Here is a 17,528-nt window from a genome sequence, read left to right as displayed (position 1 = left end):
AATACATGATGGCTCACCTATTTGAGATCCATTAATGGCATCATAAATAAGCATTTTGCTAATCTGAAATGTGAAATCTGGATAATAATAGAGACCCATTTATCTGCCCAGCTTTCAATCCCAGACTAGATGTAGATCGGGCTGGAGAAGGAAGAGGGGGGCATCTCTCTAATGAATATATTGCTGCATTTCCCCATGACTTCCACCCACCTAAAACCCAACGTGCATTCTTAGAGTTGCAGTCCATTGAAAAGATTTCTTCTGTGTAATGCATTCTTGGGGGCTGTGGTGCATTTTTGCTTTTATCTGTGCAGTTTAGAAACTGATTACAGTTTGTTGTACTACAAATATTTGAGGAATAATCCTCTGCAAGGCACAGGCATGTTGCATTATACTAAATTCTTTATATAGTACCAATCTCCTCAGCTTCCTGCATTGGGCAATGTTGACCTTGTATTGGCTAACCTGTTTTTAATGCTCACATGTACGTTAAACGTTTCAATGTTCAGAAACCTATTATGGTTGGTGCTCATCCCTTATGCTGTAAAAAACTAATAATCAGATGGTAAGATCATATCCTGTGGGGTCATTGTGTTGTACCATGACAGGATAACTGAAAAACATTCAGTGAAAACCGCCGCAAACGGAAATCGCTCTATGAGCAGCAATTGTTTGGGTGCCGTGCAAGACCATGTCCTGTTCTTCAGGGGCTTAGTCGGTCATATTTCTACTTGTTTCTTTTTAGCCGCTGCCTTTCTTGTTTTATTTTGGGAGCCTTTTTTTTCCCCGAGCCACTATAATTATCTTTCAGTGATTTAGAACGGAAAAAAAAACCCCACTCAGTTGACCTTTACACACACACACTCTCTCTCTCTCTCTCTCTCTCTCTCTCTCTCTCACACACACACACACACACACACACACACACTCCTTTGGAAGACTTGAACAAGTAGGGCTTGTGTTTGGATTCAGTTTTACCTTAGTCATGCCTCTTTCCAGATACAAGAAACATTTAATTCCAGATTTCCTGCTTCTGGCTTTAGGCCTTTGACCAGCAAAGTGAAATGTATTTTTTTTTACGGCTGTCAGCCAGCCAGCTGCTGAGTTGAGTGAAGGAGGGGAAAAAAAGAAAAGAAAAAAGAAGTGAAATGGAAATGTTGCCCTGCCTCTTGAATTTGCAAAATTGTATAAGGGAACTAAGGCCTCTTAGCACCCATCTAGAAAACTGGGTTGGCCCAGGACTGTCAGAACCTGAGATGAGGGGCCCTTTGGGGCCCACCTTGGGTGTCTCGCCCACTCAATTCTCTGCCCCTGCTCCCCTCCCCTCCTCCCCCCCACACGGATGATGCTGCCACCCTTCTTAGCGAAGAGGGTCTCTCCTGGTGTCACTGTGTCAATTAGAGAATGGAGTTGGGGGAAGGGTGGCAACCATTGGAATACCCAGACTTCCATGCTCCTTGGATTCCCATGGCAACCAAACAAAAGTCAAACAAACCTATCTGCCCCAGCAATAAAAATATGTATTCATTGAAGTCAATTTAAAATATTTCTTTCCAATTTAAAATATGCAGTGCATTTGGCTCCCGGATAAAAACCCCCAACCTGCCGATGTGAAAAGGGATAAAGCCCCTGGCAGAACCACACAGATAAAAGGAATTGGGGAGAATGTTGGGACTTTACAGATGAGACAAATAAATTCAAGTATGAACAAGATTGCTATTTTTCCCTCTCTTCTTCTGCTTAGTTATGCTTTTTATTATATAAACATTAACTGTAATATTACAGTGGGAAGCAGGTATTTGGCAGCCATATATTATTTTAGTAAGTCTACATGGAGAGAACAGTTTCCAGTTTTAGCAGCTGTAACATGTTTAAACTCAGTTTGTAATGGGATCTGAAGATAACTATTCCCCATGGGCTCTGTTGATCTTCGTGGCTGGCCCACTGCCAGATGGAGGGCTCGAAACTATTACTCACGCCTCCTTGCACATACCTTGTCCGAGCATGCTCAGTAAGTGAATTTTGTTCCTAATATGCTATAAATTGGGATTTGATTTTCCCATCATCTACTTGGTATTTTACTGAAGAGTGAAATATTTTGATCACAAATGTCCCCATGTCTGTACTCACAAACCTGAACAGTTGTGCGTGTTTAAGTAGTTGAGGTCCAAATGGCGTAGTTAGAAACCAATTTCAGGATAGCTAACAAATATCCAAACCAAAGAAGTTTCTGCCTGGCAGTCTTAGTTTAAAAATAATTAGGGTTCCTGATATTTGAACAGATGTATGTTGTTTATAAGCCAAGTACATTTTCTTCATTGAGTCAACTTGCCTTATTTAAAACAAATTATGTTTGCTGTATTAAAGTTCATATTTTTAAGGCTGAGTCTCGTATTAATCCCACAGTGAGTCATTAATCATACCAAATGCATTATAAAAACTTTAATCACTGAAGTTGAAACTGAGATTGTAATGCAATCCATCCCTTTTAATTACATCAGCTATTTTTCCCTTTCAGATCAAGAGCTATGTTGCAAAGGGGAAACAGATTAAAACTAGAGCTGTTTGATGTTTCTCTTTTTGGAGCAATTTTATGTACTTTGTATAAAAATTTATATAATTAAAATGCTTGAATTGTTCAGCCCTCTGATTTTTGTGGTGGGAGTAGTCTACCTTCCTTCTTACCAAGGCCCTCTGCTACTTGGCACCCCAAAACAGAGCTAGCTCCTCACACTGGTCACCTACCCCCTCAGAGCTGCTGGGCAAGACAGCTGTCTCAGTCACGCTGTGCTTGCCTCCCATTAACACCTTTGTCTTACCTGTCTGATCTATATTTTGACATGATGAAAATCTAACCTTTGGAGATGGGCACAAGTGGGTTCAAATTCTGCCTCATTCAAATGGTGTGGCTCTCAGGCAAATTCTTGACCCTTTCTGGGCCTCTGTTGTCTCATCAATTGGCAGGACGGTGAATAAACAAGCAGCTATCATTATCGCTGCCATTATTGTTGTGATGTTGTTGCTGGCACTACGCCGGCTCCATGGGCAGTGATGGTGATCCAACTTGGATGCTTCCATTGTTACCCTTGGTGTAGAGACTCACAAAAACCAGAAAGCAGTCTTGCAAAGGAGTTTGCATCACCAGTACTGGTTTTAAGTAGGGAAGTAATCATGGAGTAAGTTTCCAGAAAAGCATTGATGTCACTGGAAATGAAGTCACACAATAAATTGCTTGTATCGTAAAAAGAAAATAAACCCATAACGTCGATGCTAATGGAATTATCTCCCCTGACTGATCACCTCTTCTGATATCCTTTTAGATTAATCCTGCCTTATGAAAGGTTTATTAAAGGAGAGGAAGACAAGCCCCTGCCTCCAATCAAACCTCGGAAACAGGAGAACAGTTCACAGGAAAATGAGAATAAAACAAAAGTGTCGGGAACCAAACGCATCAAACATGAAATCCCTAAGAGCAAGAAAGAAAAAGAGAATGCCCCAAAGCCCCAGGATGCATCCGAGGTGAGTTGCTTTCTTCCGCACAAATACCTCCGTGAGACGTGTCCTGCCTCAGGGTCTCCCGGAGCCCTGCACCCGGAGCTGTGACCCCACGCACAGTTGCAGCGCTAGACTGAGCAGTCAGATCACCAGAGCTGAAAGGCAGTGTGTGGCATTGAATTGGATAGGCCAAGAATATGATCCAGAAAGATGTGAACATCCCATAGCAAACTGGTGGCAACCACTGACTTTGAGATAGAAGGAGCCACAGCTTCATCTCTGTGAAGCCAAGGGACTCCAATTTGAAAGATGTGGCCTATCTGCTGTTTCACAGCGAGTCCATCTGAGGAGCCAGCGTGACTTTAAAACACGTTTTGTGGGTTCAGCAGGGAGGGGCACTGAAACTGATGTGTTGTGTCTCTGCAGGACGCTCCTGAAAACTTTAGAGACTCCTTTGCCTCCTTGTAATTGACCTCTGGGCAGCAGCCTTGGGTTGAGACCAATTTAGAAACATCTTAAGTACATATTATTTATGGAGAAATTTTGAAATGGTTCCTCTGAAATCATTATTATCTCTCATGTTAACAGGTAGTGTCTGAACCTTTTAAAACAAGCCCCAGCTACCCACAGCCCCCAACAGCTCTTTGGTGGAAGCCATTAATGTCCGCACAGAGCCAGCCATGGAGGCCGGTCTGGGCTCTGTTTCAACATGAATAATAAAAACCCTGCTGCCTATAAAAAAAAAACTTAGCAGCCACATTTGGAGACAGCATGTTCTAGGATTCAACCCCAGAGGGAATTTTGTTGCTGATATTAAACACCCCCTAAAAAATCAGGTTTATAATGAACACATAAGAGACTCCCTAATTAAACACTGGTTTAAAACACACACAACACAAACACTACAACAATCTCCTAACGAGAATGCAACTTACTCAACTGGATCCTGTGTCAGAAGGTTGCATTGACACAAAGACAAAATTTATTTTTGTTTTAATTTTTGTTTCACAATTATTTTAAGCTCTAGTAATTAAAAATGGGGTGGGGGAGGGGAGATGATGCAGAGATTTCTAAACATCTGCAAGCTTGCAACATAAATGGCCAAAAGCAAGGAAATTCCAAGTTAAGGCTAACATTCCATTCCTCCTTTATCCTGTTGGCCTGGTGATTTATTATGGGATTTTGGATCAGTGAGTTCTATTAGATACCATGTGCACAGCGTTGCCAAAGCACCTAGGGGCACACTGAGGACCAAGAGGACAGCCGACCTTTGAATGGCTCCACTCTGGGGATGAAGTTTAAAATGGCTGGTTTGTGAGTTGTGGAAGGAATCCTCAGCCCCTGCCCTGAGCCCATCAGCTCAGGCGATGACCCTTGTCAGAAGTAGAGCCAGACGACCTGCAGTCCATATCTTAAAGCCTTAAGGCTCCCTGTTTCCTCGAGGTCCTGACAGTTCCCTTCAGGGATCTGTCAGTGTTAGCTTGTCTTGACAAGCTAACCTTCTTGTCAAAGGTTATTATGATCAGGTTATCTAAACTACCCAGAATCTCACACTCTCTTCAAGGTTGACCTTAGAGTAAGAATTGTTCCCCACCTTCGACACAGACCCATGTTATTAACCGGGTATGTATCTTCCCATTGGTTTTGTGTCTGAGTTTTTGGTTAGGGCTTTATTGTTGTCATTGTTTTAATTCTTCTTCATTTTTTATGTCTTCAATATGAAGCAGTGAACTCAATGGAAATAGGAGGGCTTATAAAGAAGCCCTTCTAGTCAAACCTGATATCTTTTAAGTAATTGAACTACATGTTGCCTAGTGGGAAGGAGCCATTTAACATACTAAGGGCAGATCAAAAAATTCCATCCTAGAAAAAGGACCCCTTACCTTTTTCTGTCTATCTTTTAAAGACCTCCTAAACCTGTTCACAGCCCAAAGCATAGAACTCCGTTTAACTGAAGGCCCAGGTCACAGAAACTTCGTTGGAACTGAGCATCCCTATAGCCCAAGAAACCCAGCCTTCAAACCACAGAAACCCAGAAACCCACCAGAAACTAACATTTAAATGAAATTTGCTTTTTTTCCTTGCTGTGCTCATTTTTCTGTATTTTCACATAATGTAAAAGCTCAAGGGGCCAATGATAATTGTTAATGTAGAACAGATTATCATATTTGCATGGGAAAAGGCAGTTATTAGTACAAAGAAATAAAAGATGGTACATAAAGTCTCGTAGGTATAATACATCCCTAAAAATAGGGATATCTTTAAGTGACTTGCAGGAGAAATATCTATTAAATGACTGTGATTCCCTGAATTTTTGTTCTTGTACATCCCTACACCAGCATCCTCAATGTTACCCCAAAATGCTAATGGGGTCAGAACTTCTTTTATTCATAAAGAAGAACAATGTTCGTGGGATGAGATGGAGGTGGGGAGAAAGACTAGTTTCATACAACTGTTTTGGGACCATTCTCCTCTAAGACATGTAAGGGCAAAATGACAGAAGTTTTGAAAGAGCTTGACAGTCAGCTGGGTCACAGATGGAAAGTTAAAATGACCTTCCAAGGTCATAGTTTCCACAGCTACATAATGCAATGAATGGGTCGAATTGTGCCCACAACTTCTGTCAGTGGGGATACATAAAGAGCATCCATCTCATTGACTACAATTTATTTCAGTGAACAGAAAAGCTGTATTCGTGGTGGTGCTCACTGCCTGAATTTTGACAACTTCATTTTTAGCTTTAACAGAAATGTAATTTGCTGCAGCCCAGGAGGACTTAGAGTCCTTCTGTCCCTTAGGTAGACAGGCCAGTGTTACATCTGCATCATTTTTCAATATTTTAGCTTATCTGCTCACATGGCACTGAGTAGAAATTGCTAACACTTAAGCATTGCTAATTTTATACCTCAAATTGAACATATTAGGACAAGATAAGCTCTCTCAAAAAAAAAAAAAAAACAAGGAGTTATAGTGAGTTTGTTGTTGACATGGGGGTGGTTAGGTTTTTGAAAGAGAGATGCTTAAAAAAAAACTTTCTCCAAAGTGTCATAAAGCACAACATGTAATTTAAAACCCATTTGGATAATTGACTGATTTGACAAGAAGACAACCTCAAAATTAAACTATATATTAGAATCAAGGAGTGATATGATTGTATACCATCAGAACGTAACACTTTGGTATTTTGATAAGTGTCTCATAAGGGACTAAAGTGAGTATGCATATTTCCCCTCATGCCTCTGTAATTTAGATTCTTTGTTTAGAGCTGTGATTCGGGAGTGATCAGGCTTCACAGAAACTCCGTGAGCTGATTGACAAGCCTATTTTCAAGAAAAACTGCTGCTGTGTTTAATATTTTATTACCTAGCAAAATGTGTCAATGCATTGGGCTTTCTTCTGACTATCTTGCAATCTTTCATCAGGTTTCATCAGAACAAGAAAAGGAGCAAGAAACTTTAAACCTGAAAAGCAGCACTGAGCCTCTCCCAGCAGCAGACATGAAGAAAAAAATGGAAGGGTACCAGGATTTTGCAGCGAGGCCCCTGGTGTCTACAGCGGACCCAGAAAAGGACAGCAAAACAGATCAATGTGCCAACAGTGAGAAGGTGGCAGAGGAGGCAGGAGAGAAGGGAACTGCACCTCCACTCCCGAGCGCCCCTCTGGCCCCTGAAAGAGACCCCGGGGCTGGCAAACAGTCTCTCGCCTCTCCTAATGCTCTTGTGGACTCAAAATCTGAACCCAAGCCCTGCTGTTTTACAGAGAGCCCTGAGAATGAACTCCAAGACACATCCTTCCCTGGCTTCCCCAGCGCGCAGCCACCACTGGCAAACCAGAGTGAGGTGGACGATGACAAAGTGCCCGCGATGGCGGATTACATCGCCAACTGCACTGTGAAGGTGGACCAGCTGGGCAGTGACGACATCCACAATGCACTAAAGCAGACCCCAAAGGTCCTTGTGGTCCAGTCATTTGACATGTTCAAAGACAAAGACCTGACTGGGCCCATGAATGAGAACCATGGGCTCAACTACACCCCCCTGCTCTACTCAAGGGGCAACCCAGGCATCATGTCCCCACTGGCTAAGAAAAAGCTTTTGTCCCAAGTGAGTGGGGCCAGCCTCTCCAGCAGCTATCCCTATGGCTCCCCACCCCCTCTGATCAGCAAAAAGAAACTGATTGCCAGGGATGACCTGTGTTCAGGTTTGTCTCAGGCCCACCACGGCCAAAGCACTGACCACATGGCGGTCAGCCGGCCGTCAGTGATTCAGCACGTGCAGAGTTTTAGAAGCAAGCCCTCTGAGGACAGAAAGAGCATCAATGACATTTTTAAGCATGACAAACTGAGTCGATCGGATCCCCACCGCTGCAGCTTCTCTAAGCACCACCTCAGCCCCCTTGCTGACTCCTATGTCCTGAAGCAAGAAATCCAGGAGGGCAAGGAGAAACTCTTAGAGAAAAGGGCACTGCCCCACTCCCACATGCCCAGCTTCCTGGCCGATTTCTACTCCTCTCCTCATCTCCACAGCCTCTATAGACACACCGAACACCATCTTCATAATGAACAGACATCCAAGTACCCATGCAGGGATATGTACAGGGAATCGGAAAACAGTTCCTTTTCCTCCCACAAACACCAAGAAAAGCTCCACGCAAACTATCTCTCCTCTGTACACCTGCAAGACAAAAAGTCAGCTGCAGCAGAAGCCACCACGGATGACCAACCAACGGATCTGAGCCTTCCCAAGAACCCACACAAACCCACGGGCAAGGTCCTGGGTCTGGCTCACTCAGCCACAGGGCTCCAAGAGAGCAAAGGTGTCTCCCAGTTCCAGGTCATAAACAGCCACAGTCGGGACTGTCACCCTAAAGCCTGTCGGGTATCACCCATGACCATGTCAGCTCCTAAAAAATACCCTGAAGCGCTCTCAAGGTCAAGCAAACCTCACCACGTGAGACTGGAGAATTTCAGGAAGATGGAAGGCATGGTCCATCCTATCCTGCACCGGAAAATGAGCCCTCAGAACATAGGCGCAGCGCGTCCCATAAAGCGCAGCCTGGAGGATTTGGACTTCATGATTGCTGGGAAAAAGGCCCGGGCCGTGTCTCCCCTGGACCCCTCCAAGGAGGTCTCTGGGAAGGAGAAAGCCTGTGAGCAGGAGAGCGAAGGCAGCAAGGCGGCTCACAGTGGGCATTCCGGTGGTGCATCGGAAGGCCACAAGCTCCCCCTCTCCTCCCCTATCTTCCCAGGTTTGTATTCTGGGAGCCTGTGTAACTCGGGCCTCAACTCCAGGCTTCCAGCAGGGTATTCTCATTCTCTGCAGTACTTGAAAAACCAGACTGTTCTTTCTCCACTCATGCAGCCCTTGGCTTTCCACTCACTCGTGATGCAAAGAGGAATTTTTACATCGCCGACAAATTCTCAGCAGCTGTACAGACACTTGGCCGCGGCCACACCTGTAGGAAGTTCATATGGGGACCTCTTGCACAACAGCATTTACCCATTAGCTGCTATAAATCCTCAAGCTGCCTTTCCATCTTCCCAGCTGTCATCCGTACACCCCAGTACAAAACTGTAAGCCCAGCTCTCCCCAGCATCCCAAGTGGTGTGGCTAGAAGAGCTTCACTCCTTACCTGGGGGTGATGGCTTGTAGAATTAGAAGTCAGTATTTCTTCTAATCTGGGGGTAAGATCAGTTCCAGCCAAAGCGGCCAAGAGAGGAGGCGAGCATGCCTGATTTTTCTGGGGCAACACCAGCCTCGGCTGGTCTGTCTTGAGTCCCTTCCAACACAGATGCCCCCGCACCCCAGATGGTTCACTTCACACAGGGGTCTCGTGAATGGATTTATGTGTGTCCAGGAAGAACTCCGAGGACCCCGAGTTCCCATGGTCAGGAAACAATCTGGGCGAAAAGGGGGCAGGCATTTCAAAGGAAGGGGCAAGGAAGACTGGCAAACCTATGCCATGGGATGCCCCGTTTTCATAAAACTCTCCAAGGTTCAATCAATGCAATGTATAGTGAAACTTCCATCGATCTTTTGTTTTGACACTATTAAACAATCCAGAGAAGTAAACACTGTTAAATTGACTGTATATATTTGCTTCTTAAAACTACCCGTATCACTGTTTGCTCTCCTAATTTATATACAGGTAGTTCCATTTTCTCCCAGTTCCTTCTTGTCCCTTTATTATTATTTTTTTAATTAAACAGTATCACTTTTGTTTGCAGGTCTTCTGTTTTTGTTTTGTTTTGTTTTAAAGGCTAACTGACTGTCCTAGTTGTTCATGTGTGTCTGTAATTTTTTCCACATCTTATCATTTCGAGCAGCTTTGGGTGGTAAAGTTATTGTTTACAAATTGAAGCAACTGATTCTAGTGGAACAAATGAAAAAGAAACATTTGAGCACACCATAGTGCAAAGAACGTTCCTTTGCAGATCCACAACTTCTGGACTTTGTTCCTCATAAATGGCATAGTTGAAAGAGCTCATACACTGCTTACCCGACCAAATGCTTTGCTTTGAAGTATTGGGTGATGTGAAAATATCAAGCATTGTACTTACCTTATCTAGGCTGTGAAACTGTTCTACATACCAGAGAAATCATAAAAACAAAAACTTCACTGGCAGCAAGCTGCCGAATAACAACAGAGTCTAGAGGACATACTTGTGGGCTGCACAGATATTTTAGGAATTCCAGAAATTAGAACAGGAGCCAGAATGATTTACATTGGTGTTGGCCCTGATCCCTCTAAGCAGTCCGGGAAAGGGGGTTGGGAAGAGGATGGAGCTCGACTACCCAGAAGAACACAAGCAGCCAGAGGCCCACGCTCCAGGCACCTTCCCTGGGCTGTGGACTCTGGGGTGATAGGTAGTCATGTTGCCTTCATCACGTTGATTTCTTGTTTCCAAGAAGAACTTTCCAGGCCACATGTGTGGAGCTAATTGGCATACTGGATTACCCATTCAAAAGAAAGTCATCCTGTTTGGGTTTCCTGGGCATGGGTTTTGTATGTATGTTCTCACTTACGGTGGTTGGTGTCATGTTTGTGACCACCTGGCTATACAGCCTGCTTTATAATTTATCGTAGTGTTGGAAAGAAAGGGTCAAGCTGTGCAAGCAGTCAAAGTATGTGGAGAATGTATACTGTCATTCTTGCCACTTCGTTGCATTTGCTGCCAAGATGTAACATCAAGGTGGATGCATTTTCTAAGTATGTTAAAAGTCGATCCATGCAGAGAGTGATTTTCTTTCCAAGTCCCATCCCTGCTGATAAGAATGCTTTGACGAACTCCCAGCCAACCCTCCCCTCCCCCAACACTACCAGTAGGCATTAGGACCATAGTTAACCAAGTCTTTTACCTCTGATATTTAATTCTATGAAAATTGATGACAATTTTCAACTTCTAAATAGGTAACTCAACTGCAAAATAATCAAAACTGGTAAACAATGAAACTGCGGCTCTTAAACGAAGCCATGCATGCCGTGCATTTGTATTGAAATGTCTCCATGATACGAAGCCAAATATTCAATGTAACGTACTTAATATCCAAAGGTGGAAACAAAAGAATGTAGAGATCTAGTGTTAAGAGTTCCATTTGCTTCAATTAATTATTTACCTTCCTGTGGAATAATATATATATATTTAATAGAACCATAGATAGACTAGTAGAATTTAGATTATAAATGTGTGAGTGCAGATTGTCCTGCTATTGCACAAGATAGAGGGGGGGGAAATCTCAATTCCAGCTGGCAAAACGCTAACCACGACCGATACTAAGAAAGTTGCACTAGATTGGTCACAGAATCAGAGGACATGGAAGATGAAGTGAACTCCAGTGTTTCTGCGGCAGACGTGGGCTAGATCGGACGTGGTTCCTATGAGTTTGTTTCTCAAAGAAAATGGGGGGCCGTCTGTCCCTGGTGGAGCTCACCTATCCATTTGGAATATGGGGCATTTGTTTTCCCCACTGGGATGATTTCAGTCTGCTTTCATCATGTTGGAATTCGATCACACCATTTTCAAACAATGTTAACATAGTCCAGCTTTTGTTTTTCTCTTCTCTTCCAAGAGGAGACTCACTGTTTCTGTCTGAGGAAGCTCATACCCTCAGCAAAACATCAGGACAAATAAAGAGAAATGGGGGCACACATTCCCAACAGAAGCAGTGCGTTATTTGTTTTAAAACTCCACACAGAGATCTTGGAAATCTTTCAAAAAGACCATTGAATTCTTCATTGGCTGAGAACTACATTTTAAAAAGTCTTAAATAGGGCTTTGTTTGCATTGTTTGAGTTCAAGGGGCCTTATTATTGAATGGAATTGCACAAGCCTTTCTTTGTGCAATCAGACCATTGTTATTGGTAGTTCTGTAAAGGAAACTGTGGGATCTAATTGGCAATGGAGTCATAAATCTATTTACTGAGTGTGGCTTCCAAGAAATGTTGCAATTCAAAATGCACTAAGTCCGTGATTTACTGGAGATTTGGAGATTCTAAATAATATTTTTTAAAAGCCTTTCCATGCAACTTCTGATTTAACTTTTGGCAACTCAACATAAAAAAAGAGAAAACAGCCCAAGTTTCAGAATAAAGTATTCTCCTATTAAGTGATTGGAACTTGTAATATTTGCCACAGGACTGACTTATTTATTTACTAGCTAGAAGCTCTTAAGTTCACTTGTTTATCAGGGCATATACAGAAGGGTTTGTTACAACTCAATGTTGATTTTACAACTTTCTGACCTGGTGCATGAATTCTCAAGTACTGTATTTCACTGTGTTGGTGTGTCTGATGGAAATTTCGAGGTGATCCTACAAAAATATTTTATGTAGTGTGCCTTCAAAGAGAACCATTTATTTCTCTTCACTTGTGTCCCACAAAGTCACATTTGGTGGTGGTCAGCCAAGTCCCATCTGGTCCAGTTTTACTCTTGTCCCAATTTTAAAGAGAAATGGGAACAAGTGTGCCCACACCATTGCAATGATTATCTTGAGCACTTAAATTCCAGTGTTGGCTGTTGATGTATTTGATATTCTGCTTGTCTCCCCATGGTTGAAATATGTCTGAAGAATAGCAGCATAATCTCTTGGCTGTTTATACTTTTTTAAATTTTCCTGTGTTGTAAATATTGTATACTTTTGGTGATTCCAGCTATGTAACCTCTGCTCTGTAAGGTGATTATTTGTATATAGCAACATGGCCCAGTGATATTATATAGTTTCTCAATGGAGAGGTTATTGAGTAACCTTTGCATTAGTTTAAACACTACCAGAAGAATGCTGAGCCAACTATAAACACTCAATTTTGTATGTTTTCCAAATTGTACTTATTACTGCTTTTGATACTGTATTACGTGCCAATAGTTTCCCAATCACATAGCAGGCAAGAGATATTTTGTACTTTTTGATCCACTGTAATATTTAATAAAAAATGTTACTATCTGTTTCCTTTTGGGTATGAGTATTCTTTCACTTCTTCCCTAGGAGCCCCATGGCCTCACCAGAGTACTTTCTACCCCATTGTGTCCAAATTGGACAACATTGATAATAATGGTGATGATAAGGTCTGTAGGTTGTTAACCTGCTGTGTGCCCAGTTGGCATACAGTTTCTGTAATCTTCACAATGCCACACAAATATGGGTATGCCCACTTTACTCCTAAGAAAACTAAAGCTTAGATAGGTAAATCATGCCCAAGATCACCTGAAAACAATTGAAAGAGTAGGATTTGAACCCAAGTCTTTTAGGTCTGTGACTTCCTTCGTATACCATACTCCTGTCCTGGCAGATAACAAAAAAATCACTGTTCATTCAGTCAACAAAGACTTACTCATGCTTCAGCTGCCAGGCATAGTGTTAGGAGCTGGGAATACGATGGTGAGTGAAAAATGAGTATTGTCTCTGGAGCTTATAAATCTTATGGGAAAGATTATTAATCAGTCAGTCACCCGTGTAAATACAAACCTCAGCCTGACCTAGTTCTGGGGAAGAGGAGTGTGATGACTAAAGTGACAACATGAAGAGGAAGTGGTGACTAAACTGATACATGAAGGATGATTATCAGTTGACCAGATATGAGGGAATTGGGAGAAGACTAATCCAAGCCCAGGGTACCATCTGTACCAAGACCCCAAGGCAGAAACAAGTTTGGCTTATTATAGGAGTCAAAGAAAACCCTGTGTGACAGAAGCATCATTAATTACAAGGTCCAGGGGATGAGGTTGAGTGAGGTTAGAGAGTATAGCAGGGTCAACTGAGTGCATGTGTCCCAATAGACGAGCATTTTCATCTTTATCCTAAGCAAGAAGAGTTTTAAGCAGAGAGGTGACTTGTTCAAATTTGTCTTTTTCAATATTGCTCTCTGGCTGATGCGTGAAGGCAGATGGAGGGAAATCTAACACCATGGTGGTGGTTATTTCCATTGGGGTGATGGAGCAGAAGAGTGGACACACTTAAGAGGTTCTCGGAAGGAAGGAAGGAAGGACAGACTTGGTGATGGACTAAATGGGACAACAGATGGATATTCGGGAAGGATTGAAAAGCTAGGAAAACAGCATATTCTTTTTTTTTTTTTTTTTTTTTAAATATTTTATTTATTTATTTTTAGAGAGGGAAGGGAGGGAGAGAGAGAGAGAAACATCAATGTGCGGTTGCTGGGGGTTATGGCCTGCAACCCAGGAATGTACCCTGGCTGGGAATCGAACCTGGGACACTTTGGTTCCCAGCCCGCGCTCAATCCACTGAGCTACGCCAGCCAGGGCTGAAAACAGCATATTCTGATGTCTGGTGATGATGGTCAAAGACTTGTGATCTTCGATCCCCTTAATCCTCTTCGTCAGGCTTCTCCTGGGTTTTGCTCAGGCTATTACTAGTTGAAACGAGGCATTCACAAAGTAGCACCCCGTGTGCTCCCTTCTGAATGCTCCTAGCAATTGTGAAGCGGGAGAGCATGGACAGATTTTGATGAGTGTCTTGGATTACAACCCACATCATCTGATCAGGGTGGACTTTGAATAGAAGACAGTAAGCTGCTAGCAAGCATGTCACAACTCAGGGGAGGACACATTTTGTTAACAAAAACAAGACCCTTTTTCTTACTGAGGTTGAGATCCTTACCCTGCCCACCCTTAGGCCAGCAGAAGTTTCAGCAACATTTTAGGGGCCTCACCCTCTTCTTGCTGGCTGTCAAACTGATTAATTCAAATACCCAGCACAGGAAGAAGCCTTGGCCTCATGGTCTCCTTGCTCTCTCATTCTGATTCATGTGTATTTCATCATATCATATGAATTGTTATGAGTACATCAAAAGAATGTTCTTCCATCTATGACACATTCAGCATCTACAGATCTGATATTGAATCATACACAACAGGAAACATCATGATAAGTTATCTATTTTTACCAGGCCTAACTGGCAAATACTGTTGGGAAGGAGGGTACTTTTGCTAAAGATGTCACTCACAGTGCAAAGGCAATGAAAATGCCCAGTGATTTATTATAGGAAAGTGGCCAAAGTTGACAAATGTTTTAGGGCTGATAGTGGCCAGAAAAGGGGTAATCATTTACATCAACAAGCTGTAAATGACAGGAGGTTGAGGGGGAGTGACCTCTGACCAGGAATGATGTGAAAGAAAGCTTAGCCTTCGAGTTTGTCCTGCAGAGTATAATAAATCACATTAATTTTGGCTCTGCTAATTCAGAATTCCTAAATTTTGGAATCTCTAGGCTAATTCCTGGTATTTAAAAAAATTCTAAAACTTTTGTTTAACCCACTTTAAAAAGCAAACTATTTTTAATCATGCTAGCCATAACTATAAGCATTCAACTAACCCAGTAAGGGCAAGGTGCTATGCTCCTTGAGGCATGCATACAAGAACAACTACTTTAATTATTTGTTGAAACCCTCCAGGACAAAGCTGCCCAGTGGAACTTCCCGAGATGGTAGGAAAGTTCTGTAATTTAGAGTTTTCCAATGCTGTAGCTACTAGAAAATATGGCTATTAGGCCTTTGAAAAGGGCCTAGTGTGAAGGAAGTAATTTTAATTCTATTTAATTTTTAATTCATTTTAAATTTAAATAGCTACATATGACTAGTGGTTACTATATCGAACAGCAGAGCTCCAGAAGGTCCAAATGGCCAGTGTGCATATACAGATAGATTCAATTTCAGGTAGCTCAATACTGCACATAACCTTTTAACAAACTAAAGCAGGCAACACTGTGCTTGCCAAAATTTCATTAATCAATGAGGCATTACTATAGATTTAACGTTATTTTTCACTCAAGATTTACACATCATGGGCATTTAAGTACTAACTAAACAAATAAATCGTTAAGAGAGCATTAAGAAAAAAGTTTACAGTTACAGCATTTTATAATCCAGTCCTGCCTTTTACGCTATGTCTGATGGTGTGATGCTTGAATGCAACGTCTAGAAAGTCTATGCAGTGTTAGTGTGGCCATGTTCAAGCCACAGTGCTTCCCTCCACAGTAGTTCAGTACTTATCTCTGCAGACTGGGCAAGTATCCAGCATGAGGGAGAGGACTAGCTGGGGAGAGGAGGACCCACAGGCCAAGGGTGGAGGAATCCACACTAAACGTAATTGCGGTGTCCTAGTCCTTGTACTTCACACCTGGGATGCCCTGCTCCTGAGCCCAGAAATTCAAGCAATCAGCCAAAAGTGTTGGCAGAACACCCTAAGTTTGTTTGCAAATTTATAAGGCAAAAAAGAGAGAAGACTCCAGGAGATAGTATTAGGAAAGAAAAAAAGGATGCAAAGACCTTTTACATTTTTGGAGAATAGCATTAACTTTAAGCCTATGAACTGGAAAATTTCAGATGAAAGAAGATATTTTCTATAAAAACAGAAATAACCAAACTTTCCCAAGAAGAAATATAAAACTCAAATAATGATTAAAAATTTGATCAATAGTCAAATAATTCTCCACAAAGAAAAGCACCAAGACCAAGTGGTTTTAAGAAGTGTCAGAAAATTGAAAAAGAGGAAAAGTTACCCAATTCTTTTTATGAGTTTATTTTGACCTCATTACCAAAAGAGACAATGAAAAAAGAGAAATAAATAGAGACAATCTTACTTGTAAAGCAGATGCAGAAATCATAAGTAAAATATCAGAAAAATATAAAAGTTTATGTTTGAAAATATACATTCATATATATATATACACATAAATATCCAAATTACATATATGTGTATATATACTAAAATGGCATACATGTTTAAAATGTATTAAAAATAATATTATATATGACCAAGAAGAGTTTATCCTAGAAATCTACAGAAATTCTATTAATGTAATAACATGTAAAAGCCACCTGGAAAAACATTACATTGGATCCCCATCTCAAACAATACACAGAATACTTCCCAAAAAGGAGATATGGGAGAATTGTTTTATAATCCTGGAGTGGGGAAAACCATCATATGATTTAAAATTCAGAAACTGTAAAAGATTTATTATTTATGTACATAAAAATTAAATTTCTATATGCAAAAAATGAGCAAATTCAAAATGCAAATATTACTTAGGTAATAGAATTGAAATTCATAGCCTAAAGGGCTAATTTTTTGTATAAAGGGACCTTAGAAATCAGGAAGAAAATGGGAAAATGGTAGTAAAATGTACAAATCTGAAGTACACAGTTCCATGAACCTTGACAAATGTCTACAGCCATGTGACTATGACTGAGAACCGAATACAGTTCACCTCTGTTTTGGCAGAATGTTTCCTCACGATACTTGCCAGTCACCCGATCTACTCTCATCCAGTAGGCAATCGCCGTCCTTATTTCTATCATCAGATTTGTGTCACTTGTTTTTAGCACTCTTTAAAAATTGGGAACACAAAGATATTTACCATCACATCATTGTTTTTACTTAACATAGTGCTACAGGTCATTTCCATGTAACATGATGGAAAGCAATTTGGCAAAAAATCCAGTAAAGCTGTAGGTGTGGTTACGATACACTCACGAGAACACATCCAGGTAGACGCTGAGAACCCTCACACTGCGT

General features: G+C 41.6%; 1 protein-coding gene across 2 annotated transcripts in view; it reads left to right on the top strand.

Moving 5' to 3' along the window:
- Nucleotides 1–12,941, top strand: part of ARID5B (AT-rich interaction domain 5B) — a 178,441-nt gene extending 165,500 nt beyond the window's left edge. For both annotated transcript variants that reach the window (XM_028511577.2, XM_028511579.2), the window contains 2 exons: nt 3,321–3,519; nt 6,918–12,941. In XM_028511577.2, the coding sequence (XP_028367378.1) occupies nt 3,321–3,519; nt 6,918–9,071 (2,353 nt within the window). In that variant the 3' untranslated portion in view covers nt 9,072–12,941. The remainder of the gene's footprint in view (nt 1–3,320; nt 3,520–6,917) is intronic.
- Nucleotides 12,942–17,528: the final 4,587 nt, after the last annotated feature.

This window comes from Phyllostomus discolor, chromosome 5 (assembly GCF_004126475.2).
Source record: "Phyllostomus discolor isolate MPI-MPIP mPhyDis1 chromosome 5, mPhyDis1.pri.v3, whole genome shotgun sequence".
Classification (NCBI taxonomy): domain Eukaryota; kingdom Metazoa; phylum Chordata; class Mammalia; order Chiroptera; family Phyllostomidae; genus Phyllostomus; species Phyllostomus discolor.
Note: the sequence above shows the minus strand (reverse complement) of the source record. Positions and strands in the feature narration are given on the sequence as shown.